The following is a 17238-nucleotide window of genomic DNA, read 5'->3' as shown; positions in this document are numbered from 1 at the left end:
AATTGGCTCAAAAGATAGAAGTTTCTTGTGGCCATTGAATTCACTGTGAATAACTAAGACAGCATTTTAGACGAAGTACCAAAGCCAGGACAGAGTTTGCACAGTCAGCAGCGCTTGGCAGTGTGTCAGTATAACACAAGATGGCTCCACTTCCATCAACAAAGAGCTTAGTGCCACTGCAGAGCCCCTTGCATCCAACTAATCGTGCCCATCGACTGAAACCAGACCTTTCAGGCTGTCCCGTGCCAGTGCACTCAGCCCTCAGGGCCAAGGAGCAGAACAGTGCTGCAGCCTGCAACAGGGTGAGCTGGAAGGTAACACAAGCCTGGGAAAAAATGTGGAAAGGGATGTAACTCCAAGCTGCTTTACAGATCAGCAGCTGTCTTCAGCAAAAGACTGAAAAATGGGGGACCACAGCCAGCCTTCAGTAGCTGGAAATATTTAAGGGCAGTATAAATATGGCTCTACTGATCCATCTATAGCTGAACATTCTTACCATCCTCTTTTGCATTTTTTTTGTTTGCTTCTGGCTTTTCACATTTAAAATATCCCTCACAATCAATGCAGACATTTTGTGGAAAAGGCTTGGTTTGAAACCTTGTCTGCACTAGTTCCTATATAAAGTTTCACTGGGGTTTTGCTAGTACAACCCTGCTGCTAAGTATTGATGTTCTCAGCATAGGCTGGTGGGAGAACACCAGAACAGCAGAGGCAGAAAAGACCAGAAACATCAGCATCAGCCACAACAACAGCAGGTGGAGGCACAGAAGAGTGGGACAGACCAGTAAGCGTGCAGGGAGAATGGAAAACCAGAAGGCTTTAAAGATGAAAGGAGAAGGAAATGTAAGAGAGTAGAAAAATTACACACCAACCCTAAGCCAGCTCGGGAGCAGGAGACAATTTGGTGCAGACACTTGCCCTGGGTACAGGTGCCTCAGTGTAACCTGACAGTCTGAAGGGGCTGGAAACATGCCTGCAGATGCACACACTTAGTGCACCTATTTGCAAGTAAAACAGGACTACTGAGTTATGTTTTTCCAGCAGGGAATTTCCATGCAAGGTGATGCAGTGCATTTTGGGGCCCATCAGTACATTTTTAGAAAACACTGAACCCCTTCAGCTGTCTTGCGTTCGGCTAGATCCAAAACCTTACTCCCTACAGAAGGATTTTTTGGAATACAAGGGTCATTTCAGTGGTATGGTTTCACTGTTCAGGAAACAAAACACCACCATCATACACAGAATGTTCTAAAAAAAACCAATCCCAGGCTCCCATTTTTTTATGAGTCTTTCACCTGGTCCACTGGATTTCATAACTTTCACTTCCACAGCCTTCCTACTGCAGGTCCTGCCTGCTCCCTTCTCACCTGGATGAAGGCCTGCAGGGTGACAGGGAGATGAAATCTGCTCACCAGAAAGTCGGCCCCTCCAGCCAGGAGGTGAAGGAAACAGCCTGACCAAGCTTCACTGTCCATCCAAGGGACAGAGCACTGGGTGCCTGGCATAGCACCTGGCCATAGAAAGCAGGTTTTGGTATGGGGTGACCATGAAGAACAAAAAGGCCTGCCCTGGAACAGCTGCAGGAATACTTGGAAAATGCCAAAACACAAAAGATCCCAATAACAAACATGGAGTCACTTATATCCAGTGAAAAAAGCATTAAAAAAACTGAACAATACCAGCTCTGTACTATTGATTTTCAGATAAATGTCTGGGTCTGGGAGTGACTGCAAGCACAAAATGAGAAGATTTGGATAGAAAGCTGAATGCTATTTTGGCTCTCCTACGACCTTGCTGGCCATACATTCTATGAAGATTATCAGAACTGTAATTTGGTTACCACTACAACAGGTTCAGGCTTCCCAGCAGCAGCTTGCTGCAGCTGCTGAGGTCAAAGATCAATTTCTTGGGTTTTTGAGCTACATGAATGATCATTAAACAAGACTGCTAAAGAAGCAAACTGTCAAAGTCATTTCATTTATTTCTTAATATCACATCTGTACAATTTTCATACATACAGCAGGAAATGCACATTGGTTACACAATGGCATTTGGCTGCATTTCCAAGTATAATACAGTAAGTGCAACTCCACTTAAAATGTACATTTATACAACTTAAACAAATTAAGGATTGCTACACCACTATCTGTGACAGTATAAAGCTTCATTTATGTTATGTCTCATTACTAAACCACCTCCTGGTTAAATACAAAACATATTCAATCATTTAAAAATGGCCTTTGTGGTACCTGGCCAGCATATAAAATATCTGTTGTTTAAAATTTAACCATTAACTTTTTGTTTTAAAAAATAATCCTCTAAGCCTATTTAAACATTTGCTATTGAACTGTTATACTGACACTTTGTAGCAGGAACCAAATTTTACCCTCCTTTTGTTTGTTCTTGCTTATCACCAAAAGAAGTTACTTTTGCAATGTATTGCAGCTTTATTCAGATACAGCCAGGTGGTTAAACTATTTATCAATTTTACTCAAAAGGTAAATAACATTTTTCATTAAAGAAAACAAAATTACATTTCAGAGATATTTGTCAAAATTTTAATGGGTAGAGTGCTACCAGCACTAAAAAAAAAAAAGGAAAAAAAAACAAAAAAAAGAAAAAAAAAAAAAAAAAAGAAAAAAAAGAAAAAAAAAAGAAAAAAAAAGAAAAAAAAGAAAAAAAAAGAAATAAAAAGAAAAAAAGAAAAAAAAAGAAATAAAAAGAAATAAAGAAAATTATTGATTTATCTTTTAAGAAAGACCCGAATATTCTTATAATTTTACTTTTGGAATACATTGGTCCACAGACCACATTCTTGTTACAGCTTACCAAATGAAACCCAAAATTTCTTATTGCCGTCCCTGTAACAGGAATGGTTCAGTTTTAAACCTCCTTTAAAAATATACATTTTACAATCCTTTCACCTCAACAAAGGTGACACTGACAATAAATACACTGGTTTGGTGGGTTTTTTCCTTCACTATGAAAAGTCCACAAACTACCTGTTGTATGCCCTTTCTTTTTTAGATTTCTCCAACGCCTTGTCCATAGTTTTCTCGTTTTCTCCTCTACATTTGGGGCAGTACCATTTGCCCTTTGGTTTATGGTTGAGTCCCACACAAGAAAAGTGAAACCATTCAATGGGGCACTCATCATTATCACATCCTATCATTTCTCCATAGGAGACTTGGTTGCACAAGCAGTATGTTGGCTCATTAGGGTCAATAGGAAGGTCAGGGGGAGAAGCTTCCCGCTCTGCTTTAGCCTTGGATCGTTTCTTCTTCTTGGATGTTTTTGCTTTCTTCTCCTTTGGTGTTCCTGAGGTGATGTCATCGTGATCATGATTATTTGAGGCATTTTCTCGGTTCTCATTATTCCGTTGCCTCCTCGATCTCTTGTTGTTGGGCTTTTCAGCCTGTGCGATTGTCTCATTCTTCGACTTATCCTGGCTGGCTTTCCCGCTGTTCCCAGTGGTGTCATTAGTCTCTTGACAAGTCTCAAACAGCTCCACGTGGCTGTCCACTTGCCTTGTTCTGTTCTCAACCAGCTCCACCATCTGACTGACGATTTGGATCTTCTCATCCCCCAGTTCCTGACTTCGAATCAAGGCTCTCTGTATGCAGTGCAACATTCTTCTTTTCTGCACAGCATCTGTCTCCCGTTTAAATTTTTCATAGTAATCATCCAGGTCCTTCAGAATCTCTGCAAAGAAGAAATAAAAACTATAAATATTTTTGACAGGGAGAATGGCAAAACAAAACCTCCCATTTTTCCTTCCATACAGCAACAACTTCTTGTAACATGCAGCTCCAATCAAAGACAGATGCCCTGAAGCTTGTACCTGACAGCAGCTCATGGCTCCACTGGACTGCTTTTGTTCTAGGTGGTCCCACAGGAATGGAATGCAAATGCTGATTTAGGAGAAAAAAAGTGACTAAATATATTTTTACATATGTTGATAATGCTTCCCTTTAAACTTTCCAGTAATTAAAAAGAACTAACTAAACCAATACACATACCATCAAAAGTTCCAAGGTTAACTGAAAAATTAGAGGGGAAATTAGTGGACATCTTCTTTATAACAACATTAACACTTTCAGTTAGAATGACAGAGTGGGAGAAAGAGAGTGGGACAGAAAGAAAGCACAAACCAGCCTAGGAGCACCCTGCTGGGTTACTTGACAGGAGATGCAGAAGCACCAAATACATGGTCTAGACCTAAAGCTATTTCATCCAATACTGTCGAGCTATTTCTGCTGAAAATATGAGGCCATGTAAATCCCTGGATTGCAGAACTAGGATTACAATATTCAGGATGTTTAGATTATTTCCCACCTATACTTTCTGTAAAATACATGTTGCTATTCTTTAAAACACAAAAATATTATCTTCATTAACTACTTACTGCAGAGCAGGAAGTAAAGTTAAAAGAACATTAGAGATGATAGGCAACAATGGGGAGCAGCTAGAGCTTCTGCTTTAAAATATATTACATCCTGAATTGCACCTCAAGGATTGTTCTAACAGTTTATAAAAACAACAATGCACAAAGTATCTAAAGCCTCAAGAATGGCTCTGGAAACCTCTTTTTAAGAAGATGTTTTTGAGTTTCATTATGATACCCAAATGAACTACAGCATACAGGACACTCAGCACTCCATATTAAGTCCTCAAAAACACACTGAATGTTGTTCCTGCATCTCCTTTCTTCTCTGAATTTTCCTTTTCTCACAGGTTAGAACAGTCTGTCTTAGAGAAGCAAAATATATTAAATATATATATATAAAAAATCTGACCTCAATTCATCTAAGAGAAACTAGGATCTCTCATACATGCCAATGGCATTACCAAAATGTTTTTAAACTTACATTTTTCAAGTATTTATTTATTTATTCATAGGAACATGTGACACATAGGCAAACCAAGAGTTATCCTGTGGTTTAGATTCTGGCTTTCCTCGGCAGAGTTTTTAAACATGATTTCCAGGGAAGACATAGAAATATTACGCAAGCTTTATTCAGATTTTAGAACTGCAGCTTGCGCTTCACACATTGGTTAAGCACGACCTGTCTGTCAGCTGGTTCTGCAATATAGCCTATCTGACCAAATCAGTATTCTGATATGTTATTAACCATTTTAAGCAACTTGTGTTTTTTTTAACCTACAAAAAAAGCCCAAAACAAAAATAAAAAATACCAAAACCTGTATGCCCAAGATGCCACCAAAAGATCCTTCAAACATACAGCAGATTCTACATTCGGGAAGGCTGAATACGCAGAGTTAATGGTTTTCAGTGGCTGAAATGCAGTTTTATGCTTTAAGCTTTGGCACTTGACTGATGCCATCAGTTTAACCCGTCAGAATCTGGTGGGTAGGCATCTTCTATGAAGAACGGTCTGTCTGAGCAGCACAAAACCATTACCGACGGAAGTTCGGCGCCGGGAAAACTTCGGTTCCAGCACTGCCCGCTGCCATTCCCGCCCGGCTGCGGGCTGGGATCCCGCCGAGCGCGGCCCGGCCCGGGCGTGTTTGGCATGTGCGACACGGAGCGGGGGCCGCGCAAAGCCGAGGGCGCTCAGCCCCGGCGCCGGGAGCGCAAAGCCGCTCGCTCGGTGCTGAGGGAGCCACCGGGGCCGTGCTGCGGCTCGGGCTGGCTGCAGCTGCCGCCGCGGCAGCCTCGGCTCACGGCGATTCCAGGAACCCGCGCTGCCGCGCCGTGCTGCAACAGCGGGAGCGGAGAGCTGTGCTCTGAGGCACTGGCGAACGCGCTCTCCCGGCATCACAGACACCACTCAACCGGAGGGAAGCCATGCCGCCGGAGCTTCGCTACCAGCGCAGCTCCGCGGCCTCACGGGGGCTCCGACGCCGCGGAACGACGGCGAGCGGGACACGGGCGAGAGCCCGGCCTCCTCCCCGCCCCTCTGCGGCGCCCGGGGCCGCCCCGGAGGTGACGGAGCCGCCATTGTTCTCGGGCAGGAAACCGGGACGTCCCCGCGGAACCCGCGGCGGTCCCGGGGGCGCGGGGGGGGGCGGGGCGGCCCCGCCCCCGCCGTCCCGAGCGGGGCCGAACGGGCTCTCCCGGGGCAACAAACGAGTTATTGACAGGGAGCAGCGGCCAATCACGGCGGCCGGGAGCGAGCTGGCGCCCGCCCCCTCCGGCCAGTCACGAGCGAGGTGCGGCTGGAGCAGCGGCGCCCACTCCCCCCCACCCCGACACGTCAGTCACTCTCCGGACGGCCAAGGTTGCCCCGCCTCCGACTGTGAACCCGGCCAATCAGAGCGCGCCGGCCGGGGCCGGCCGAGATATTCAAATCAACCCCACGGAAAAGTTGCTTCTCGAAACGTCACGACGGGGCGGGGGCGCGGGACGGGCCGGCCCGGCCTCGGAGCCAATCCGCGCGGGGAGGCGGGGCACGGCCGGCCCGTGGGGACGCCTCCGCCCTATCAGCGCCCCCGACGGGCGCGGCCAACCGCGATATGCTAACGAGGTCTGTCTATAAAAAGAGCGCGGACGCCCCTTCCTAGCACAGCGCGGAGGTGCCAGCTGGACGTGGTTTCTTGGGGCGCGATGTCCGCCTTGTCCTTTTCTTCTCTTCCCACCCCGAAAGCCCCCGCGGGCTCCTGAAGAAGTTTCCCCCGGACCCTTCCCCCGGGAGCTGACGGGCTCCCATGGTGAGCTGCCCGAGGAGCGGCTGAGGCAACGGCAGGCAGGGCTCGCTGCCCGCCGCCCCTAAGGCCACATGCACGGGGGCGCGGGCAGGGAGAGGGGGTCCCCCCTCCCGGCACCCCGGCTGTCACCACTACCTGCGGCACAGAATAAAGCGCCCCCCCTCCCCCTCCTTCCGAGCGGACGCCAGCGACCAAGTGACAAAGCTGCCCCGAGTCCCGCAAACCGGCCTTCCCTCCGCCCGTGGGGACGGGGACGGGGACGGCGTGCCCCGAGCGCGGGGAGGGAGGGGGGCGCTTCAGCCCGGCCGTAAACGCGACCGTGTGTGCCGTCCCCCCCCATTCACACCGCACACGCCGGTCCTGCCCCTCGGCCCCCCCGCCCAACGGAGCGGGGCTGTTTCACCGGGTGAAACGAAACCCACCGAGGAGGGAGCGAAGAAAGCACACCCTGCCCCCCACTCTCGCCTAACCCCCCTCTCCTCCCTCCCTCCTTCCCTCCCTCCTTCACTAGCTGCCTCTCTCCCCTACTACAGCCATAATGAATACTGTACATTCCTAAATGTTGTGCTGTAATCTCTTCCCCCTCTATCCACCCAGCACTTTCTTCCGTACCCCCAAACCCTTCCACCTCAGCCCCACGGCCAGGGACGGCCCCCCTTTGTGCACCGCACACCCCACTTCCCTGCCCCCGCCTTCTTGGCCAGCAATTTACACAGAAAAGCAGAGTCCTTGCTTAATAAGAAAAGCCGGAGACCTTTTGTTCCGCCCCATGACAAGAGCTAACGCTGCAGATCAGTCCCTCTCTCTCCTCGGATCTTTCCTCCCGGCTTTCTTCCTCCTTTTACCTCTCAAAAATAAAGCTACCATCCCTGTGGGGTGCAGAGGGGCAAACGGAGCCGAGGCTCAGCTCTAAAGAAAAGAAAGGGAAAGACACCCTCCCCCCCTGAGCCCCAAACCACATACACGGACACACAGATATATAGAAAACACTTACCTTGATATTTGGCGTCAATTTCCCTCATCAAGGAGACATTTCTCTGCAGATCGAAGGGCATAGACTCGATGGAGTCCAGATAATCCTCCACATAGTTCACTAGGTGAAGCTGGTCTCCGTTTGCAGGACTCAACATTTTCATCCGGCAAAGAAACAAAAATCCTTCCCCACACCTCTCCGTGTGAGAGCAAGTGCTGCTCCCTTCAAAGACGGTAACCCCGATGAAGGTCTCACTCCCTGCCCACCTCTCTCGGTAGCTCCCCCCAAAAAAACCGAGGGAAGCTACATCTGACTCCTCTTGTGTGAAAAAGAGGGAGAGAGAGACACACACACACCCTCCGCTAGTCCCCTACAGCCAGCAGCAGCTGATTGAATGGCTGTCGTTGTGGGTAATTCACGAAGGAGGTGGTAAGAACAATCAGAGGGATTTGTGTGTGTGTGTGTGTGTGTGTGTGGGGAGGGGAGGGGAGGGGGGGAGGAGGAGGAGGAGAAAGGAGGGGGGCTTAAACCAGCTCCTCCGAAACAATCTGGAAACAAAATGTGCTCTGCAAAGTGTCTGTCAGAGGCAGCGGCAGCCCCTCTGCCTGCGCCAGCGCCGCTCTGCTCTGCTTCTCCTCCGCTCCCCCCTTCCCCGCTCTCCTCCTCACCGCCGCCGCCGCCGCCGCTCCCCGGCGATATCAACGCAGCCTCCTCGCTCCCATACGCCGCGCTAGATCCAACGTGGAAAACCCAAATACCAGTTTCAAACACTTGGGAAACATTCGGCCCCGCCAGCCAGGGCGCATGCGCTCTCTCCCAGCGCTGTGTACACACACACACACACACACACACTCTCTCTCTCTCTCTCTCTCTCACACACACTCACCGCACACACTCAATCCCTTCCCCCGCCCGGAACCTCCGCATATCCATCGGCCCGCCTCCCTTACTCACGTTTGGGGAGGGAGGGAAGGCGGCGGGGATGCGGGCCGAGCCAGGGGGCGGGCGGCGCAGGGCCGGCGTGGGCGTGGGGTGAAGGAAGCCCCGGGGAAGGCGGAGGCACCGGTGAAGTTGTGCGGAGGCTGCGAGGCGAGCGGCCCGCGGGGGAGCTGGGGGGGATCGCGGGAGCAAGTGAATGCTTTTGCGGTAGGGTACCAAGACTTTGGAGGAGTCTCGCCTCCTGCCAGCTCGCCCCGGGATGGAGCGGCTCCGAAGCCCTTCCTAGGAGAGGGGAACACTGAGAACCATGCGACGCCACTCCGCGCTGCAGGCAGGGCTGTGCCCGGCGCGGCGCCGGACGCTGAAGGGAACCGGGGAGCGTTCCGTCCCTCCCTCCTCAGCAGGCACCCGCATCCATCACCCCGCGGCGCCTGACAGCCGCCCCAGCCAATCACCGCGCCCCTCGCGTCCCGCCCCGCGGCCCCCTCGGCCAATCCCCGCTGTGACACCGCTGCCCGGGATACCGCGCGCCGCGGCAGAGGAGGCGGTAACGCCCGAGGGAAGGGGGCGGGCCTGCGCACGCGCAATTCCTCTGGCGACGGGGAGAAAATGGAGCCGTTAGGGACGCGGCGCGACTACGTTTCCCAGCGGTCTCCGGGCGGGTGCGCATGCGCGAGGCAGGGCTGGCTGGAAGGCGGGAGGGAAGGAAAAGGAAAGGAGGGAGGGTGCCCGAGCCAGCGAGCTTGCTGCGGCTGCCTTGTCCCGTACAGTGGCGAGGGAAGGGTCACCGGGGGACGCCGCCGGGGCTGCGTTGTACAGGAGGCTGGCGGCGGAACGCCCCCCCCCCCCCCCCCCGCATGGTTGCCGGCGGAGAGGGCTTACTGCCGGCAGAAGGGGAGGAGCAGAAGGGGAGCTCGGGTAGAGCCCTGTGCTCTCCACCAGAGTGTCCCGGCGGTCGTGCGGAGGAGCCCCGCTGTTGGTCAGCATTGCCTTTGTGTCCTGGAGTCGCTGCTATGTCCCGGAGGCTGCAGGCACCCGTCTCTGCCGGGATCGAGGAGCGGGGAAGGCGGGGCTGGAAGGACCTACCCCAGCTCTGCTGAAGCAAAACAACGTGCGCTTTCTGCCTCTTGTTGTTTTAGCAGACGTCACCGGCAATCCCCTAATTTAGGGGAGACTGAGTCATCACTTGTGAGCGCCCGGACTCGCTGGTGCAGTCGCTGCTCAGTGAGGCCCTGGCGCTGTGCTCGCTGCGGGAGCGGCGGCCTGGCCGGGCACCTCAGGCCAGGCTGAGCCCTGTTCAAAGGCTCTGCTGCTGCCAGCAGCTTGGTGTGTGAACCCAGAACTGGGGCTCTCAGGGAAGAACAGGCACAGTTTAGCAATACTTCCAGTATCCTCCCTCCCACCCTCCAGTGGGGGACATGCACCCAAATACTTTCTGAGGAGTACAGACGGTACCACAGACCAAACTCTCTAAACTGATACCAACCCGCTGTTTCGGGCAGATGTCAGAGGGCACTTCCTTGTTTTCTGAAGATCCCTGTAAGTTCTCCCGTTATTTTCTTCCTCTTATTTTCTGTTTCCAGGAGTTGCTGTAAAAAAAATGAGTTGCTGAAGTAAATAAATCCCACATACACAAGGTCTCAGGTTTTTAACTTAGAAGCACCATGGCATGTAGGCATTGCTCCAAGCCAGTGTTTCTGGACCTGTGTGCTTTGGTTTACTGTGGCATAGAGAGGGAGTTGTCTAATGGCTGCACTAGCCTGGGAATAGGTATTCCTATTCCAATTCTAGATTGTTGGCACCTATCTGGTAGTTAAAGCCTTCTTGCCTTCAAGAAGGTGAGCCACTGTCAGCAATTAAAGGTAGTTAACAGTCCCCTGCGTAGTGTAAGAATCCAAGCCAATAATTATGACTCAGTAGAGGCAAGACATCTGAAAAGAATACAGATGAGTCCTAAAAAGAGTTATTCTTGCAAAAAAGGTAATCATTATTCTAGACACACACAAGTAATTACACGTATAAATAAAAAATGGTTTTGTAAAAGTACCTGTTAATTTACTAAACAGGAACTTTTGTCCCTCCTCTTAATAAACAAAAAAAAAGTAGGAAGGAAAATGCTGAAGTGTAATGGTACCTTGCTAAGTTGCAGCAATACTATCTTTCAACAAAAGTATTGATAGTTTGGATGTGCTGAGTTGAAAGAGCTTGGTATCATCTGTCTCATAAAAGAGCTGTCTGCTCTCTCTGTTAGCTTCTTGTATGTTACTAGAAGAGTGACAGAGAAAACCATCATGGGACTTTGCACAAGTCCTTGGGACAGGAAGGGACTGAGCTCCCCTGAGAATGCATTTGGACCTCTTCGAAGGTCCTCTTTTACAGCTCTTAAAGATGATGCTCAGTGCTTTGTATAGTGCTGTAATCAAATATATACCTGTACCCAGAAATCTCAATTCTCTGCACCCCCCTCTAAGCCCAGCAGCAGGTCAGCCATTGTTTTAGGAAGCTGAGTAGGGGGGAGGGAAGGATAAAATCAGGTGTGTGAGTACATCTCTAGAGTGGTGGTGCAGTGTGACGCCATTTCCTGTTTCACCTATCCCAACCCCCCAGGTGTGCCAACCTCTCCTTTCCCCTCCCCCTTTGCCCTCCTGCTAAGAGCTGTCCATCAATCTTAACATTCCAGCAGGGTCGTGGTGTGGTTGGCAGAAGTTCAACAGATGCCCCTCAGGTCCGGGTTCATTGGCCTGTCCCAGTGTCTGTACCCCTTGAGCCTTCCCCTCCTCCCACCTGGTTGGTGCCTCACCTGTCCCTCCCCTCCCCCTGTCCCCGGGCTCAAAAGGAGATGGGACCCTGCGGTCTGGGTTCTGTTGGGAGCTGTTACAAGATTCAGAGGTCTGTCATCCTGGAATAAAACTCTTGATTAAAACTCTACAGCAGAATCCTCTCCTTTTTCTCTTCACCATCACCTGAACCTTTTCCACCAGAGGTAAACTGAGTTTCTACTATGCCTGGATTTGTTCTGAGTGCCCAGCTGCAGCATCCAGCCAGCCAAAGGTATCTCTGAGGTGAAACACCACAGCTGCCGCCTTTGGTCCAGCAGCAAGGGTCAGAGGAGCCCAGGCACGTCCCACCCGGTAATATTGGGATTAATATTCCATAGAGTGGAAAGTTTAAGAAGGTATGGAGCTGATGCCCACTGCCTATCTCTGCTTTTCTTCCTTCTCCTTTGTTTTCTTCTTATTTTGGCCTCTTGCCTCTGAACTACAATAGGTGAGAAATGGGAGATTTTGAATAGAGTTTCAGACGTTCTTTTAATATTAGGGGCCCATTTCTTACTGTGGAGAAGGGTTTACAAGTAGAAATGAATGTCATGTATCAAAGAAGGAAGAGACTCCTGCACTTAATTCTCTTCCTATTTCCTATATTTGTCTAGAGGATAAAAGTATGTATCTCTCCTCCTTTGGCTCCCAAGCCCCTTTGCTCAGTTTATAAGAAATCTTTCCTATTTAGAACCCCAGTCTGAGGTCTTCAGAAGTTTCTTGAAGCTGTTGCCTTACTACAGCCCTAAACTCACAGCAATAGGAATCAAGGGAACTTACTACCAGATCAACAGCTTGCACAACTGCTGTGTCATATACATACCATGTGTGTATACACAAAATATACTTCATATAATATAAATTTTTAGTAATTATAGTCGTTCCAGTCATTATGGTAATCCCAGCTAATCAGTGCAAAGTTCACAATACTTGATACGAGGAACATAAAATCCCAAACCTCCAAACGTTCCACAAATGCACGTACTGCAGAGCTGGTATTCTGGCTGCCTTCTTTCTCCTTCTCTGCCTTAGCTGAATACTGCTGTATGAAATACTATGTAATCATTGCAGCTGTGTCTCTGTTTATTAGAAAAGATAGTGTCTTCTGATCATTTGTCATTATACTTTATAGTACAGATGAATTAGATGGGTTTATTCCTGCTAATGAATTGCTGTTTCCGCACCATTTAATAGCTTAATCCCTCTTCTATAGTTACATATGCTTGGAGGGTTTTTTCCTTGCTTGTTTGTCTGTTTATTCTTTATGAAGCTAAATTCATGCTTACGTGGATGAGGGTAATAGAATTTTACAAGCCTGTTAATTTTGCTTGTGGTTGTAAGTTTTGAAACAAAAGTACAAACAATTAACATGCAAGATGAGCAGAGCTGAGGTTTGCAAGTACAAGACCAGCAGAGTCATGGCTCACCCTCTCATGCAATACACATTTGCCCTGACCAGTATATACTGTTTACAGATATTTAGGCCAGAAATACCTGTTCATGTCACCAAATAATGTTGGATGAATAGATTCTAAAATCTGGAAAACAAATCTAGTTGTGTTTATCCTTTTGCTGCTTCCCAGTAAAGGCTCAAGAACTTAATGAACTTTCCAAATGTCTACCTGACATTGGCCTGCTGTTCTAAACTTCTCCCTTTTTAATCAGATATTTCACATCTCCTTCTCTGCTTGCCCCAAGGCAGTTGCACTCACTGCCTCTTCTCACACCTGTTTCCTGGCTACTGCCTTCTTTTTCTTGCACCTGTTGCACTTCTAAAGCATAGTGAGCTTAAACGGCATTACACTGACATTAAAGGTCAGCAAAAATTTTGACTGGAACAAGTAAATGTGCATTGCGGTAGAAGGCCAAAGCAAATACATCTGAGTTGTCCCAGAGTGTCAATGGAATGAACACAGATCAAGGGCAGCATATTCCATGGGATTCCCATTCCTTTAGTGAATTCAAGAGAGATATACCTCAGCAGTTGGAAACCACTGACAAAGACACCAGTCTGAACCCTGACTGAATTCTTACCAACCCTCAGACTTGTGGTCAGCTGTGGTGCAGGACCCAAACACTTCCAATGAAAAACAGGCAATGTATGTCAGAGCAGTTGGTGAGTAGGTTTTCTGAACAGCAGTAGGTTGTGCTAAGAGCTAATAGACTTCTGGTAAGAGCAAGAAAGTTTAATTGGTTATATATGTCTACCACCAATGAATTTTCTTTTTCAGTGTTACGCCCTGTCCCCAGAATTACTCTTTTCAAATAGATTTCCTCAAGATGATTTCCCCTTTATAAAACATACTCTTGTGAATATTTGGTGGAATGGCCACTCAACATTTACAATATTTCTGAGCCAAGCATCTGTAATAAGATTCAGGCAATTTTTAGTCTCCTTTTAAAAATCAAACAAGATTCTAAAACAAACCAATAAGCACCTAGATTTTCTAAAAATAAAAAGACTATAAAAGTTAAGTCAAAATGTGTCTGTAATTACAGATTACTGCAGAGCACCAGCAGAAATTCAGTCCACTGCAGTGCATTTAGCTCATCTTTGCTTTTGGTTTGTAATCTGTCTTTATAACCTTTGCCCCTGTATTTTCTCAGATTTGGCTTCCTTGCCAGGTTTCTGAACTAGAACTTGATGAGAACGGCCACAGATACTGGAAACATGCTCTTGCTAACACAGCAAATGCAACCTTTTTCCTCTGTCAACAATTCTAAGATGGTGTGGCTGAATTTTTAGAAGATAAAATACAGCACCTTTAGCAATAGGGGGGAAACTGTAAAAAATTACAAAGCATGTGTCTCCTAATAATACATGGAAATGGAAAATTGGTTTTTAGCTTTATTCATGTATGATACAAAACATGCTCTGGGATCTTACCTCTGGGGGCAAATCTTATAGGTATTCCTGGGACTGGATACTGGAAAATACAGAAGCCAGGTGAGCCAAAATCTCCAAAGATCCTCCCTGCTCACCACAGAAATGTTGCCAGCGCTGCTGTTGGACAGCACACACAGCTGTGCTTGTAACAGACTTCCTTTTTGATCAAGGATGGAGGGGAAACATTGCTGTCTTACATACTCAGATAAAGGAACAGAACACACAGGAGTCACCCCTTTACCTTTGAGTTTCAGTTTTTAATTTAAAGGAAGCTTTAGCCTTGATGACTCTTAAGAAAAACATGAGAACATGAGCTGACAATATGAAATACATGTGTGTCCCCTTGAAACAACAGTTTACCTGAAGCTCAGGCAGACATGCTGCAGTGGGAGTGTGACTAAGAGCTGCACTGCTCTGCAGATCACATTTCCTCCTGGCTATTCAGCAAGTGCTGAAGTAACAGGAGTACAGCAGGCCCAGGCCTGGCACTGATCTTGTGTACCTTGGCTCCAACTGCTCGCAACCTCCAAAGGCATCTTCTACTCCAGGTGGAAGCAAAGGTCTCCTGATGGCATAAAGCCTTTTGCTGCTGTTCTGCCTTTCTGGTAGAGATGACTGTTGTGTCCTTACACATGTCCCAGAGCAGGAGTAAGGGTACAGGTACAGGTGGCATAAAGTGGAGGTATGCTTAGAGCCACAAACCAATTAATTCTGAGAATGCTGGTATTTTTAACATGAATAATTTATGGTTTTTATCCACCAGGATTAGTTTTGCTTTCATTTGAAATTAGGTTCTTTTTGTACTTTGGTGTTTGAAGAACACTTTCCACCATTCCACTGGATATATTCTTTTGCATTAAATCTCAAGCATAAATGATGTTAGCTGTTTATTTCAGGCATTTAATAACTGTGGCTTTTCCCACCATCAGAAAATAACATTTTACAGCAGGACATAGAGGTTTTGGGACTAAACACTAAAAGCCAGTCTGGCTAGCACAGACACTAAGCCTTCTGAAACCAATGGGAAAGAAAAGGCTCTTGCATTCTTCTGATCTGTTGGCAGTTTCATCCATGGTAGCTAAACCTGGAATTAAGCCTAAAAAACATCCATTGTTACTTAGTATTGATTTGAACTCTGACGAAGTGCTTAGAACCATACAGAACAAAGAAGACAACAGAGTTAATGACAAGTCTTAACTAGATGTGTGTTGAACAGCAAGACATCAAAACCAGCTCATTATGGAAGCTGAAATAATTGGCTTGTGAAGCTTCCTGAGAAACATACAAAGCAAACATTTACAAAGGTTATTGGATGGTATCCTGAATTTCATCCTAGGTAGTCTTAAATTAACAAGCCCATAAAATAGGTATCTTATTTGATCAAAATGTTAAGATTGTTAAATGACAAATTCTATGGAAAGTACCTATTAAAAGAAAAAGGAAACATTTGCCACTGGTAGGGCTTTATATCTGATATGCTCTAAAATTAGGTAAGGTGTAGACAGACATCAAGTATTATGTAAAAGCAATAATTTTAAATGATCTTATTACTTATGAGAAAAATCTATTAAAGTCATCCCTGGCAGATAGAAGAGGAAACAACACAAACACTTCTCTGAGGCAGCTCACCACAGGCAGACCTGCAGCATCCAGTCCAGAAAAGCTGTGTGTGTTCAGTATTGCCTTCCTCCCAAAACCAGCAAGGTGCCTTAGCAGGTAACACAGTGGTCTGAGAGACCTGAAAAGGCTCTCCCTGAACAGCCTGTGTAGAAGGTTGTGTGGAAGACAGTCAGGAGCAGGACAGACAACACAATGGCCCTGGCAGTTCACTCACTCTCCTTGTACAAGAGCAAGGGTGGCCATAATTGGAGCTCACAGGTCTTCAGTTCAACACATGCCAAGAGGGTGCTTCCTAAAGAGGGCACTAGACCTGCAGTACTCCTTGGCAAAGCCTGGGATTGATGTGGGTTCACAGAGAATGGGGAAATTAATGGTACAGCAATCTGTGAGGATGGGTACAAAAACCTGGGGGGGTGAGGCAAAAAAAAAAAATCACAAGATATTCAGTTAAGGATTCCATCTGGTTGGGAGCTGGAAAAATATCTGGGAAAAAATTCACAGACTCGTAGAAAGGCTTAGGTTGGAAGAGACCTTAAAGATAATCCAGTTTCAACCCCTCTGAGCAGAGACACCTGTCACTTAGACCAGGTTGCTCAGAACCCCATCCAACCTGGCCTTGAACACTTCCAGGGATCAGGCATCCACAGCTTCTCTGAGCAAACTGTTCCAAAACCTCTCTACCCTATGAGTAAAGAATTTCTTCCTGACATCTATCTAAATCTCTCCTCTCTGAGTTCAGAACTGTTCCCCCCCTTGTCCTGTCACTATCTGTACAAGTAAAGAGTCGCTCTCCCCTTTTTTTTGTAAGTCCTCTTTAGGTACTGGAAGGTGCTGTAAGGTCTCCCTGGAGCCTTCTCCAGGCTGAACAACCCCAACTCTCTCAGTTTGTCTTCATAGGATACCTGTTCCATCCCTCTGATCATCTTTGTGGTTATAAGCTTGTGGAATTCTCACTTGTTTCCTTGGTATCTGTTCATAGTCACTTTTGGAAACAAGGTGCGTATTCAAAAATACTTTTGGTACCCTTATGTCTGTTCCATTACACTGTTACTCATTCTAGTTGAGTAGCTGTGGTTCAAGGTACTGCAGCCAGTTAAGCTCCATTTCCTCGATATGCTCTGAAAGAAAGAAAAAAAAATCCCCAGTGAGAAAGCAGACCTTGACAGTCAGCCTTTAGGGTGTCTCCCAAGTACTCGGCAGCACTTGCTGTCATTTTTGAAAACGTCTAGGTCAGGTAACACTTTATACAAGTACGTGGGAGTCAGGGGGGTGCTTTAAGTGTTTTCTAAGACTCTGATCTATTAAGTCCAGCTTGGGACTGTCACACCATGTTT

General features: G+C 47.5%; 1 protein-coding gene and 1 long non-coding RNA gene across 6 annotated transcripts; one reads left to right on the top strand and one right to left on the bottom strand.

The window, feature by feature from the left end:
* Positions 1–2730: 2730 nt before the first annotated feature.
* ING1 (inhibitor of growth family member 1) lies at positions 2731–8729 on the bottom strand. Of its 5 annotated transcripts, none has more exons than XM_054653914.2 (3): positions 5423–5644; positions 3842–3911; positions 2731–3702 (listed from the first exon to the last, which is right to left on the bottom strand). In XM_054653914.2, the coding sequence occupies exons 1-3, from the start codon at positions 5534–5536 to the stop codon at positions 2999–3001; spliced, it is 888 nt and encodes a 295-aa protein (XP_054509889.1). In that variant the 5' UTR covers positions 5537–5644; the 3' UTR covers positions 2731–2998. The 5 variants fall into 5 exon arrangements, with proteins under 5 accessions (XP_054509889.1, XP_077029436.1, XP_077029435.1 ...); XM_077173321.1 differs by lacking the exon at positions 5423–5644 and adding an exon at positions 5203–5399; XM_054653921.2 differs by lacking the exons at positions 3842–3911; positions 5423–5644 and adding exons at positions 7664–8372; positions 8597–8729 and having other exon boundaries at positions 2734–3702.
* A 246-nt stretch (positions 8730–8975) lies between these two features.
* LOC143693314 (uncharacterized) lies at positions 8976–11509 on the top strand. Its single transcript, XR_013180805.1, has 2 exons — positions 8976–10120; positions 11262–11509. It is a non-coding gene; the product is annotated as an uncharacterized LOC143693314 (long non-coding RNA).
* Positions 11510–17238: the final 5729 nt, after the last annotated feature.

The sequence above is a fragment of the Agelaius phoeniceus genome, chromosome 2, assembly GCF_051311805.1.
Source record: "Agelaius phoeniceus isolate bAgePho1 chromosome 2, bAgePho1.hap1, whole genome shotgun sequence".
Classification (NCBI taxonomy): domain Eukaryota; kingdom Metazoa; phylum Chordata; class Aves; order Passeriformes; family Icteridae; genus Agelaius; species Agelaius phoeniceus.
The sequence above is the reverse complement of the archived record's forward strand: the minus strand, read 5'-3'. Positions and strand labels throughout refer to the sequence as shown.

Bases quoted from the DNA above. Each gene is read 5' to 3' on its own strand.
- ING1 (XM_077173320.1), bottom strand. From the start codon at position 5,780: ATGCCGGGAGAGCGCGTTCGCCAGTGCCTCAGAGCACAGCTCTCCGCT. The intron at 3,703-5,422 runs GTAATGGTTTTG...TCTTCTTTGCAG, and splicing joins CCGGCGCCGAACTTCCGTCG to AGATTCTGAAGGACCTGGAT.